We start from the raw sequence: 11,247 nt of genomic DNA, 5'->3' as shown, positions 1-11,247 counted from the left end.
CCACTCCCAGGTCCTTGTCTCGCGTCGGTGTAGGGCAAGGTTGTTTACCTTCTTCGTGGACTGTCTCCTGGCTGGCTCCTGGTCTCCTGGCTGACTCCTGGTCTCCTGGCTGGCTCCTGGTCTCCTGGCTGGCTCCTGGTCTCCTGGCTGGCTCCTGGTCTCCTGGCTGGCTCCTGGTCTCCTGGCTGGCTCCTGGTCTCCTGGCTGGCTCCTGGTCTCCTGGCTGGCTCCTGGTTCTTGTTCCCATTTCCATCACTTTACATTTACTGGGGGGGGGGGTGTATGTGTGTCACTCACACTTTTGTTTTTTTCCCCAACCTCACCAACCTCACCAACGTATGAAAATGTCTGTCACTCCTCTCTCTTCTTTTTCCACACACCAACCACCTCCCTCCGTACAGTTTAACACTGTGTGTGTTACAGTGTGTGACTGGTGTGTGTTACAGTGTGTGACTGGTGTGTGACTGGTGTGTTACAGTGTGTGACTGGTGTGTTACAGTGTGTGACTGGTGTGTGACTGGTGTGTTACAGTGTGTGACTGGTGTGTGTTACAGTGTGTGACTGGTGTGTGTTACAGTGTGTGACTGGTGTGTTACAGTGTGTGACTGGTGTGTGTTACAGTGTGTGACTGGTGTGTTACAGTGTGTGACTGGTGTGTGTTACAGTGTGTGACTGGTGTGTTACAGTGTGTGACTGGTGTGTTACAGTGTGTGACTGGTGTGTGTTACAGTGTGTGACTGGTGTGTTACAGTGTGTGACTGGTGTGTTACAGTGTGAGACTGGTGTGTGTTACAGTGTGTGACTGGTGTGTGTTACAGTGTGTGACTGGTGATTGATGTCGTCACCAACGACGGTGCTCAAGTTGTGCCCTTCATATCCTGCCAAGACAGGGGATGACACCTGTACTAATTTGCCGCCATCTTGTTATTTACAAAATTTACGCGGTATAATGCCATCCTTGCAAGACTGAGTTTTTGTGCTCGCCAGGCATGCCATTGCACTTTGTATATAATTAGGTTGCAACCATTGCAAAGCATTACTTTCTCGAACACGCAGCTTCCTTTGCCGGAAAGGTCATATTAGCTTGAAAGTGAGTGAAGTTACTTGCAAGTTTCTTAATACTTAAATCATTTAGTTCACTTTCAGGTTGTTTGGTCAACTTGAGGAACCAGGTCATCCTGTGTCACAAGGTCAACCTGAGGCACCAGGTCAACCTGTGGCACCAGGTCAACCTGTGGCACCAGGTCAACCTGAGGCACCAGGTCAACCTGTGTCACAAGGTCAACCTGAGGCACCAGGTCAACCTGTGTCACCAGGTCAACCTGAGGCACCAGGTCAACCTGTGGCACCAGGTCAACCTGAGGCACCAGGTCAACCTGTGGCACCAGGTCAACCTGTGTCACAAGGTCAACCTGTGTCACAAGGTCAACCTGTGTCACAAGGTCAACCTGTGGCACCAGGTCAACCTGTGTCACAAGGTCAACCTGAGGCACCAGGTCAACCTGTGGCACCAGGTCAACCTGTGGCACCAGGTCATCCTGTGTCACCAGGTCAACCTGAGGCACCAGGTCAACCTGTGGCACCAGGTCAACCTGTGGCACCAGGTCAACCTGTGGCACCAGGTCAACCTGTGGCACCAGGTCAACCTGTGGCACCAGGTCAACCTGTGGCACCAGGTCATCCTGTGGCACCAGGTCAACCTGTGGCACCAGGTCAACCTGTGGCACCAGGTCAACCTGTGGCACCAGGTCAACCTGTGGCACCAGGTCAACCTGTGGCACCAGGTCAACCTGTGGCACCAGGTCAACCTGAGGCACCAGGTCAACCTGAGGCACCAGGTCAACCTGTGGCACCAGGTCAACCTGTGGCACCAGGTCAACCTGAGGCACCAGGTCAACCTGAGGCACCAGGTCAACCTGAGGCACCAGGTCAACCTGAGGCACCAGGTCAACCTGAGGCACCAGGTCAACCTGAGGCACCAGGTCAACCTGAGGCACTAGGTCAACCTGAGGCACCAGGTCAACCTGAGGCACCAGGTCAACCTGAGGCACTAGGTCAACCTGAGGCACCAGGTCAACCTGAGGCACCAGGTCAACCTGAGGCACCAGGTCAACCTGAGGCACCAGGTCAACCTGAGGCACCAGGTCAACCTGTGGCACCAGGTCAACCTGTGGCACCAGGTCAACCTGTGGCACCAGGTCAACCTGTGGCACCAGGTCAACCTGTGGCACCAGGTCAACCTGAGACACCAGGTCAACCTGTGGCACCAGGTCAACCTGTGGCACCAGGTCAACAGAGTGCCTCCTGCTGGTGCCCGGGAAGGTCCAACAGAGCCATGGTACCATATACCCGCCCTCCCTCTTGTCCTTATAATAATTCTTCCCGTTGACGGGGACAGGAAGCCTGTTTATATAAAAAATTATATATATTTATTTAGACCTGTATTGAGGTCCTTCAAGGTCGACCTACGGACCTTTCTCAAGGTGCAACTCCACCATAGTTATCTTATCTTGAGGTTATCTTGAGATGATTTCGGGGCTTTAGTGTTTCCGCGGCCCGGTCCTCGATCAGGCCTCCACCCCCAGGAAGCAGCCCGTGACAGCTGACTAACACCCAGGTACCTATTTTACTGCTAGGTAACAGGGAGCATAGGGTGAAAGAAACTCTGCCCATTTTTTCTCGCCGGCACCCGGGATCGAACCCGGGACCACAGGATCACAAGTCCAGCGTACTGTCCGCTCGGCTGACCGGCTCCTCGGGCCGACCTTAAATCCGGGTATTGAACAGGTGCATTAGGTAAAGGGAAAGTGCCCAGCCATTTCAATCTCGCCCTGTAATTGAACCCGGGCTCTGTGATTACGAGTCGAGAACGAAGCCCACTAGAAGTGCAGGGGTTAGAGCAGCTGCTTGCTGCTGCAGGGCCACAGTTAACTCCTGATAGTTAACAGCGCAGAGTACTGTTCTCTTCGTAATAGATCAGAACAAATTGCCAAATGGTTATCCAGGTTCATTGTTAATGTTCTTATGTCAATGTTACATGACGCAGCCGTCTGTTGTGGGAGCTGCGACTGCTGCCACTGGCGGTGTCGAGGTCACTGTCACCCACTCAGGTGACACTCAGGTGACACTCAGGTGACAGGTGACACTCAGGTGACAGGTGACACTCAGGTGACAGGTGACACACAGGTGACACTCAGGTGACACTCAGGTGACACTCTTGTTGAGACGAAGACACACCTGAGAGAGCAGACAGCGTGTCCCAGCAGACACTCCCCCCTCGGCACGACAGACAGCAGCAAGGGGTACAGTAAAACCCTCTTGAAATAGTATTTAATGCAAGAATTTACATGGGAGAACTGCCAAACACTTAGAAAACAGCAAATATAATGTGTGTGTGTATGTGTGTGTGTGTGTGTGTATATAGTATATTTTGGTAGCAGTCTTTCTTGTAAACATATGTTCTTAAATATGATCAAAAGGGTAAGATTAATAATTCTAACACGACTCTTCTCAATATTTCTTACGTTTTTCTTCACTGTCGAGGGCAATTGAAAAATTAACTCTACAAAATTCATTCTTTTATTTTTGGTCCGACGCCTGATCACGTTTCGTAATGCTTATTACATTTTCAAAGACTAATTTACACATAACATACATCATACTTATACTTGGTTTGGGTGAGGTGATATGGTACAAAAGTTTTGGGTGAGGAGACAAAGCTATGCCAGAACAGGAATCAATGGGTATAAATTGGGTATGAAAACATAAGAATGAAAGTTTCATTCATATGAAAAATCATAAACAACAACATATGTTTACAAGAAAGATTGCTACCAAAATATACTAATATTAAAACGCACGTCCCAGCAGCAAGAAACCAAGCCTTCACGATAAAATATCGCCAAGATCTGATTCGAAATCAGATACACAAGGCAGAAAATGAGATCAACGACAGCAAAGCACAAATACTTCACGCTACAGACCAATGGAGACACACCAACATCGACGAAGACCTCTGTACTCGAATCGACCAACACCTCGACATCTTTACAGATCGACATCGCCACAGCCCCGAAATCGGGATCATCAAGAAACTAACAGCACTATTTGGAGGACCTATGGCGATTCCACGACCCAGAGATGGCTTCTTAAACCTTGCTGGAATCAACCTCACTGAGGACCAAATCACTCTTTTTAAATCTAGGTATAAACTGTCACGTTATGTCCAGACCAAGTGGGATGGCCCAGAAAGTGGAGTTGGAGATCCTATTGAACGACATGTTCGAACCTTGCAAGCAGAACTTATTGCAGGAGGAGGAAAGACGCGAGGCAAGTACAGAAGCACCATACTGTCTCCCGAGCTCAAAGCGGCAGCTAAGAGTCTTTGCGAGAACAAGGAGATAGTCGTCAGGAGAGGTGACAAGTCGCCAATATGTCATTCTTAAAAAAAAGACGAATATCTGGCAAAAATGAACCTCATACTCTCCGACCAAACTAAATTCCAAAGGGTAACGAAGGACACTACAGCCGAATTGAAAATGAAGGTGAACATATTGATCAAAACTGTGAACACCAAGAAATCCGGACTCATTATTATTAACATCTTTATTGACAAAATTAATTACAATTTTGCCTAATCTGAGGATTTTGATAGGTCTTATTAAAGTGAGGATAATGCTAGTATTCACTGTCACGCAGGACAGAGGGTCATACATAAGACAATAGGTCTAAACTGTAGGCTGAAGCACATGTATATCATTGTTACAATCAATGTTTTAATGTATGGATACGTGAAAACAACTTTCTACTGTGCACTGTCACACAAGGGCAGGGATGTGCACTGCCACACAAGGGCAGGGATGGGTTCATAAGTGATGCAGCTTAGAAGTAATATAAATAAAAATTGTTCTTCATTCTTTAAAATGGACAAGCAAATTTTGGGTAAATTGTTAGGATGTCGTCCAGAACACCTGAGTCAATAAAATAGTTACACAGTTGGTGGTACACGAGGCCAGGAGGTCTAAAGTCCTTTACGGTTTCACATTCATCAATATAGTGTTCTAGTGAATGCATTAAAGTTTTATCACAGAGTTTACAATCTGAATATTCTGGTAGTGGCTCAGCCTCACTAACCTGCCAGATGTGTCTATAGCCAAGGCGAATTCGCGCAATGACTACATCACATTGCCTGGTCCGGTTACTGTGCTGACCATACAAATACCTATTATTACAAAACTTGTCATAACTTTTAATACTGCAACTTTCAGGTCTCTGGGCATTTCTTAGTTCTTCTAAATCTGAATTAATTTCTTTAATTTGTATGTTTCTAATAACTGCATTAGATAGTCCAAAGTCATAATCAATGTTTTCTTTCTTGCAAGCCTCATTGGCCAATTGATCTACAAAGTCATGTTTTCCAACTCCAACATGGGATGGGAGCCACACAAATTTTATACAAGAGTTATTATCATTGGCAAAAATTACATTCCATTTAATATTACAAGCTACTTCAGACATACATTGTGATGGGTTATTTAAGGACTGCAGAGCACTTTTAGAGTCACAGAATATCACTCCACCACCATTGAGCTTAAGGTATTCAGTGGCTAGATAAATACCCAATAGCTCGGTCTGTGTCGTACTTGCCCAGTTGTTCAATCTCTGTGAACTAGTCATGATCATTTCATTCCCTTTATACACTGCACATGCACAACCTGTTCTACCAGTGCCTAACTGCACAGAGCCATCAGTAAAGGCATAGGATTCAGTTGGTTTGAGAATTTGAAGATGACTGTCAATAGCTTCTAATGTTATACATCTCAAAATGTCAGTGTTATACATTTGTTTTACACTGATGGGAGTATAATGCAGAGAGACCTCCACATCTTTCCAAGGGGGAATATAGTGAACAGTTTTATCAGGGTTAAGAGATACATTCAGTTTCTGAAGATTATAGGCACAACAACTGAGCCACACACTGTAGGGAGCTTTTTGCGGCGGATTGAGGGAACAGTCAGAATTGTTTAGAATGGATCTTAATTTAATTTGAATAGAGCTGGGGGGACCATTATTTTTCAAAGTTTTGGCGCAAAACATAGTACTAAGTAGAACTATTCTTTCGTAAATGGAAGGTAAGTTTAGTTCCTTTCTCATGTTAACAATTGTGACAGTTCTAGGACAACCCAGGATGATGCGCATGGCATCATTCTGTACTACATCTAGGCCTTGTAATTGTTTAGGAGAAAAATTAAGAAGATGCAAGGCATAATAATCAACAACAGATCGTATAAAGGCAATATAAAAACTACGAGCATATTTTATGTTAATGCCAAATCCTTTGCCAACAAGAGTTCTGAGAGGTTTAAGACGCTCAACTAGTTTTTTACGCAGGTTGCTGACGAGATTTGTATCATTAACCTCGACTCCAAGATATTTATAAGACTCAAGTCTCCACGGGCACTCCATTAATAGTATAGTTAGCATGAAGAGAATGGGGAATAAGAACCCTTGTTTTATCAACAGAGATTATGAGGCCACATTCTACTACTTTCTTGGAGAATGCATCAAGTAACACTTGTAGCCTTGGTTTACTGTGTGCCATAATACAAATATCATCAGCATAACATATAACAGTTTCCGTAGGTTGTACAGGTATGTCATGGATAAGTTTGTGCATAAGTATATTGAAGAGCATAGGGCTTAGGACACCACCTTGAGGAGTGCCTAGTTCGAATGCATCTGTTCTTGAACTTTTAACTCCTTTAAATAGGACACTAGCACGCCTGTTGGATAGGTAGCTCTTTATCCAACTCAGAAGATTACCTTTGATTCCAAATTCAGCAAGTTGCTCTAATATTATTTCACCATTCGCTACATCGAAAGCTGACTTTAGGTCAATAAAGGCTGCCTGTGTCCCATCCTGGGAGTTTACAAAGTATTCAGCAAAGCATGTTTGTGTGCTACACTTGGGCATGAACCCATATAGGTTTGGGGCCAGTTTTTCTTTGACCTGAAACATGACACGATTGAGAACAATTCTCTCCAAGACTTTACACATGCAAGATGTAAGGGAAATGGGTCTGATTTTTTGAGAGTTAGGTTTAGGAATTGGTATTATGAGACTTTGTGTCCATTTCTTTGGCAAGATACCTTGTGAGAGACTCATTTGATAGAGGTCAAGCAGAGGGTGGCTAGGGACATCATTCAGTAAGCTCAAGATGTTATAAGTTATACCATCCTCACCAGGGGCAGTTTGCTTAGGTTTTCCTAATGCTGATGTTAATTCAAAGGGGGTTATAGCAAACTGATCTGTTAAATCTGGTGAGGAGCGTGCTATTTCAATATTAAAGTTTGTGTTAATGTTGGTATGTCTTAAATGCTGCTGTATATCTGGGGGTAAGGAAGAAATTTGTGAGACACTAGACCATTGAGCTAAGAGCATGTCAGCATATTCTGCAGGAGTATGATGAAGTAAGTAAGTAATTATCAAAAGAAGGCACCAAACCGGGAAGGCTATGTAGCACCATCAAAGACGCAAAATAATCAGAGGGCGCTAAATATCACCAAGGATGCCAATACGAGAACAAAAATGCATAAGGCGAACGATATCAAAAGTATCCGAGTCACCAAGAATTCTATCGAGGGACAGGTGACCGCGAGGGACGGTCGGAAAGCAAGACATACGCTCGTCCTGGAAGTCAGGACATTCAAGAAGGACATGCACGACCGTAAGAGGGACAATGCAACTAGGACAATAAGGAGCAGGGCGGCGCTCCATCAAGTAACCATGGGTTAAGCGAGTATGGCCAATACGCAACCTCGCCAGAGCTGTTTCCCACCGCCGGTTACGGTGGAAGGAGGACTGCCACGAGGAAACACAACATTTAAGAGTACGTAGCTTGTTACCAGTAACAGACAACCAAGAAGCCTGCCAACGGGTAAGGACTGAGGAATGGATAACCGGGTAAAAGTCGGAATACGGAATGCCCTTACGAGAGATGGGACAAGAGCGGACAGCTTCCTTGGCGGCAGCATCCGCACGCTCATTGAAAGACACACCAATATGGCTGGGAACCCAACAAAACTCAACCGACTTAAATTTACTATGAACGAGAAACAGCCAATGCTGGATCTCGACAACCACTGGATGAACTGGATTAAAGGACCCGAGAGCCAAGAGGGCACTACGAGACTCAACAACAACCACAAAGGAAGACTGACAACGAGAAAGCAGGAGACGAAGAGCATAGAGAATAGCATAAAGTTCCGCTGTAAAGATGCTAGTCTCCGGAGGCAAGCGACACATATAAGTGCGATCAGGAAAAACAACAGAGTAGCCAACACCGTCCGCTGACTTAGACCCATCGGTTAAGACAGAAACGGAGCGGGAGTGAGAAGAAAAGTGCTCGAGGAAAAGGCGTTTTAGAACCGTAGGAGGGGTAAAAGCTTTAGTGATATGGGTCAAGGAAGTACAAAACCGCGGAAGAGGGACCCTCCACGGGGGCAAAGAAGGAACAACACGAGGAGAAACATCAGAAATACGAACGGAAAGAGAATCCTGCAGGCGAGATAACCGGACAGAAAGAGGGAGGTGGTGAAGAGGAACAGGAACCGCAGGAGGGGTAAAAGTTAAAGCACGACAGAGGCGAGAGGAAGGATGCTGCAAGGACCGCGCAAGATAGCGAAGACAGTAGCGATCACGGCGGTTCTGGAGAGACAGGAAGCCAGTGTCAACATACAAGCTAAGGATGGGAGTCGAACGAAAGGCACCAGAACTGAGGCGCAACCCAGTATGGTGCAAGGCATCAAGACGGCGAAGAGTAGAAGGAGAAGCAGACGAGTAAGCAGGGCAACCATAATCGAGCTTAGACAGGACGAGAGAGGAATGTAAAGCAAGGAGAGTGCGCCTATCTGCCCCCCAAGAAGTATGGGACAGGACCCGAAGGAGGGTAAGGGCCTTAGAGCACTCAACACGGAGGTAAGAGATATGGGGAGACCAAGACAAACGAGTGTCAAGGAATAACCCCAAAAGCTTCGCGGAATCTTTGTATTCAAGAGGATGACCATAAAGTGACAAAGAGGGACGAAGAACAACCCGTTTCCGCGTAAAAGTCATAGCACAAGTCTTTGAAGTAGAGAACTTGAAGCCATGACCTGTGGCCAAGACGACACGGCATCAGTTGCAAGTTGAAGCCGGCGTTGAAGGAGAGGCGAATCATCACCCTGACAACAAAGGGTAAGATCATCGACATAGAGAGCGGAGAAGACACCAGAAGGAAGAGAGGAAAGAAGACCATTGAGGGCAACCAGAAAAAGAGTAGTGCTCAGAACACTACCCTGGGGCACACCTTCGTATTGCTGAAAAGAGGGAGAGAGAGCAGTACCAAGGCGCACCCGAAAGGAACGACGAGAGAGGAAGCTGCGGAGAAAGAGAGGGAGATGACCACGAAGGCCAAAAGAATGAAGTTGAGACAGGATATGATAACGCCAAGTGGTGTCGTAAGCCTTTTCTAGGTCAAAAAGGACGGCAACAACGGAGGTCTTCGCAGCAAAAGCAGTACGAATATAGACCTCCAAGTTCACCAGGACATCTGTCGTGCTGCGGCACTTGCGGAAACCAAATTGAGAAGGGGAGAGGAGGTGATGGTGTTCCAGGAACCACATCAGACGAACGTTAACCATACGTTCAAAGAGTTTGCAGACACAACTTGTGAGAGCAATAGGGCGAAAGTCCTTAGGGGAAGTACCCAGAGACCCCGGTTTGCGAACAGGGAGGACAACGGCATCGAGCCAGTCCTCAGGGACTGACGACGACTCCCAGATCCGATTATACAGACTCAGTAAATACTGAGACGTGCTCGGAGGGAGATGGCGAAGCATCTCATAATGAATACCATCGGAGCCCGCCGCCTTAGAACCGCAGAGGGCCAGAGCAGAACGAAGTTCAGAGAGAGAGAAGGGATCATTATAGGGAAGCTGAAGATGAGTGCGGAAATCTAAAGGACGAGACTCAAGGACAGGTTTACGAAGAAGGAATGATAGGGGAAGATGAAGACCAGAGCTAACAGAAGAAAAGTGGGAACCCAGTTCGGAAGCGACCTGCAACGGGTCCGCCACAAGAGTATCATGGAGGTGAAGGACCGGTGAAACATCGGGAACGAACTTACCCGCTATCTTGCGGATACGCTTCCAGATCTGGGCCAGAGGGGTTTCGGACGTAATTGTTGAGACATAAGATGCCCAACATTCACGTTTAGCCATACGGATGGCCCTACGGGCCACCGCACTCGCTTTCCGAAAGAAAGAAAGAATCGGTCGTCTGCCTACGGCGGTGCCTCTTCCAGGCTGCACGCTTACAGCGGACAGCCCAAGCACAGTCCGCATTCCACCAGGGAACGCACTTCCGTGGACCCCGAGAGGAAGAGCGAGGAATAGAGCGGAGGGCAGCGTTGAAGACAGTGTCATGAAAAAGGAGGAGAGCGCGAGAGAGAGGCAGAAGGGAGAGGTCAGAGAGAGCAGCACTGAGGGTAAATAGGGTCCAGTCTGCCTTAGCAAACTGCCACCTAGGGAAAGAGAGGGAAGGGCGAAAAGAGAAAAAGGAAACAAGGAATGGGGAAATGATCACTTCCATGGAGGTCATCAAGAACCTGCCACGTGAAATCTAAGTAAAGAGAAGAAGAGCAGAGAGAAAGATCAAGACAAGAAAGGGTGCGAGTCCGAGAGTCCAAATGAGTGGGCTCACCAGAATTCAGAAGAGACAGGGAAGAAGAGAGGAGAAACGGCTCAAGGAGGCGACCCCGGGTATTCGTCAGAACGTCACCCCAAAGAGAATGACGACAATTGAAGTCACCCAGCAGGAGCACAGGCTCCGGCAAGGAGTCTAGGAGGTGTTTCAAATCAGGAAGAGAGAGCGGAACACTCGGGGGGAGATAAATGGAACAAACTGTGTACCATTTCCCCACAAAGATACGAGCAGCAGAACAATGGAGAGGCGAAGGAAAAAGTAAAGGAACAAAGGGAACATCAGCCCGAATCAAGAGAGCAGAAGAATTAGAAGCCCCAGCAATGGCTGGGGGGGGGGGGAGAGAAAGGAATAGCCACGAAAACGACCAGGACGAGCACCAAGCATCGGCTCCTGGAGACAGACACAAAGGGGCGAAAACCGCGAAATCAGAAGTTGGAGTTCGAGGAAATTGGCGTATAACCTCGAACATTCCATTGAAGAATGGACAACGACGAGAAGAGAAA

General features: G+C 47.1%; 1 protein-coding gene across 1 annotated transcript; it reads right to left on the bottom strand.

Moving 5' to 3' along the window:
- Positions 1–1,142: 1,142 nt before the first annotated feature.
- Positions 1,143–2,345, bottom strand: LOC138354372 (uncharacterized). Its single transcript, XM_069308546.1, has one exon. The coding sequence runs from the start codon at positions 2,343–2,345 to the stop codon at positions 1,143–1,145; it is 1,203 nt and encodes a 400-aa protein (XP_069164647.1).
- Between the last annotated feature and the right edge of the window lie 8,902 nt (positions 2,346–11,247).

The sequence above is a fragment of the Procambarus clarkii genome, chromosome 62 (genome assembly GCF_040958095.1).
Source record: "Procambarus clarkii isolate CNS0578487 chromosome 62, FALCON_Pclarkii_2.0, whole genome shotgun sequence".
In the NCBI taxonomy this organism is placed as follows: Eukaryota; Metazoa; Arthropoda; class Malacostraca; order Decapoda; family Cambaridae; genus Procambarus; species Procambarus clarkii.
Note: the sequence above shows the minus strand (reverse complement) of the source record. Positions and strands in the feature narration are given on the sequence as shown.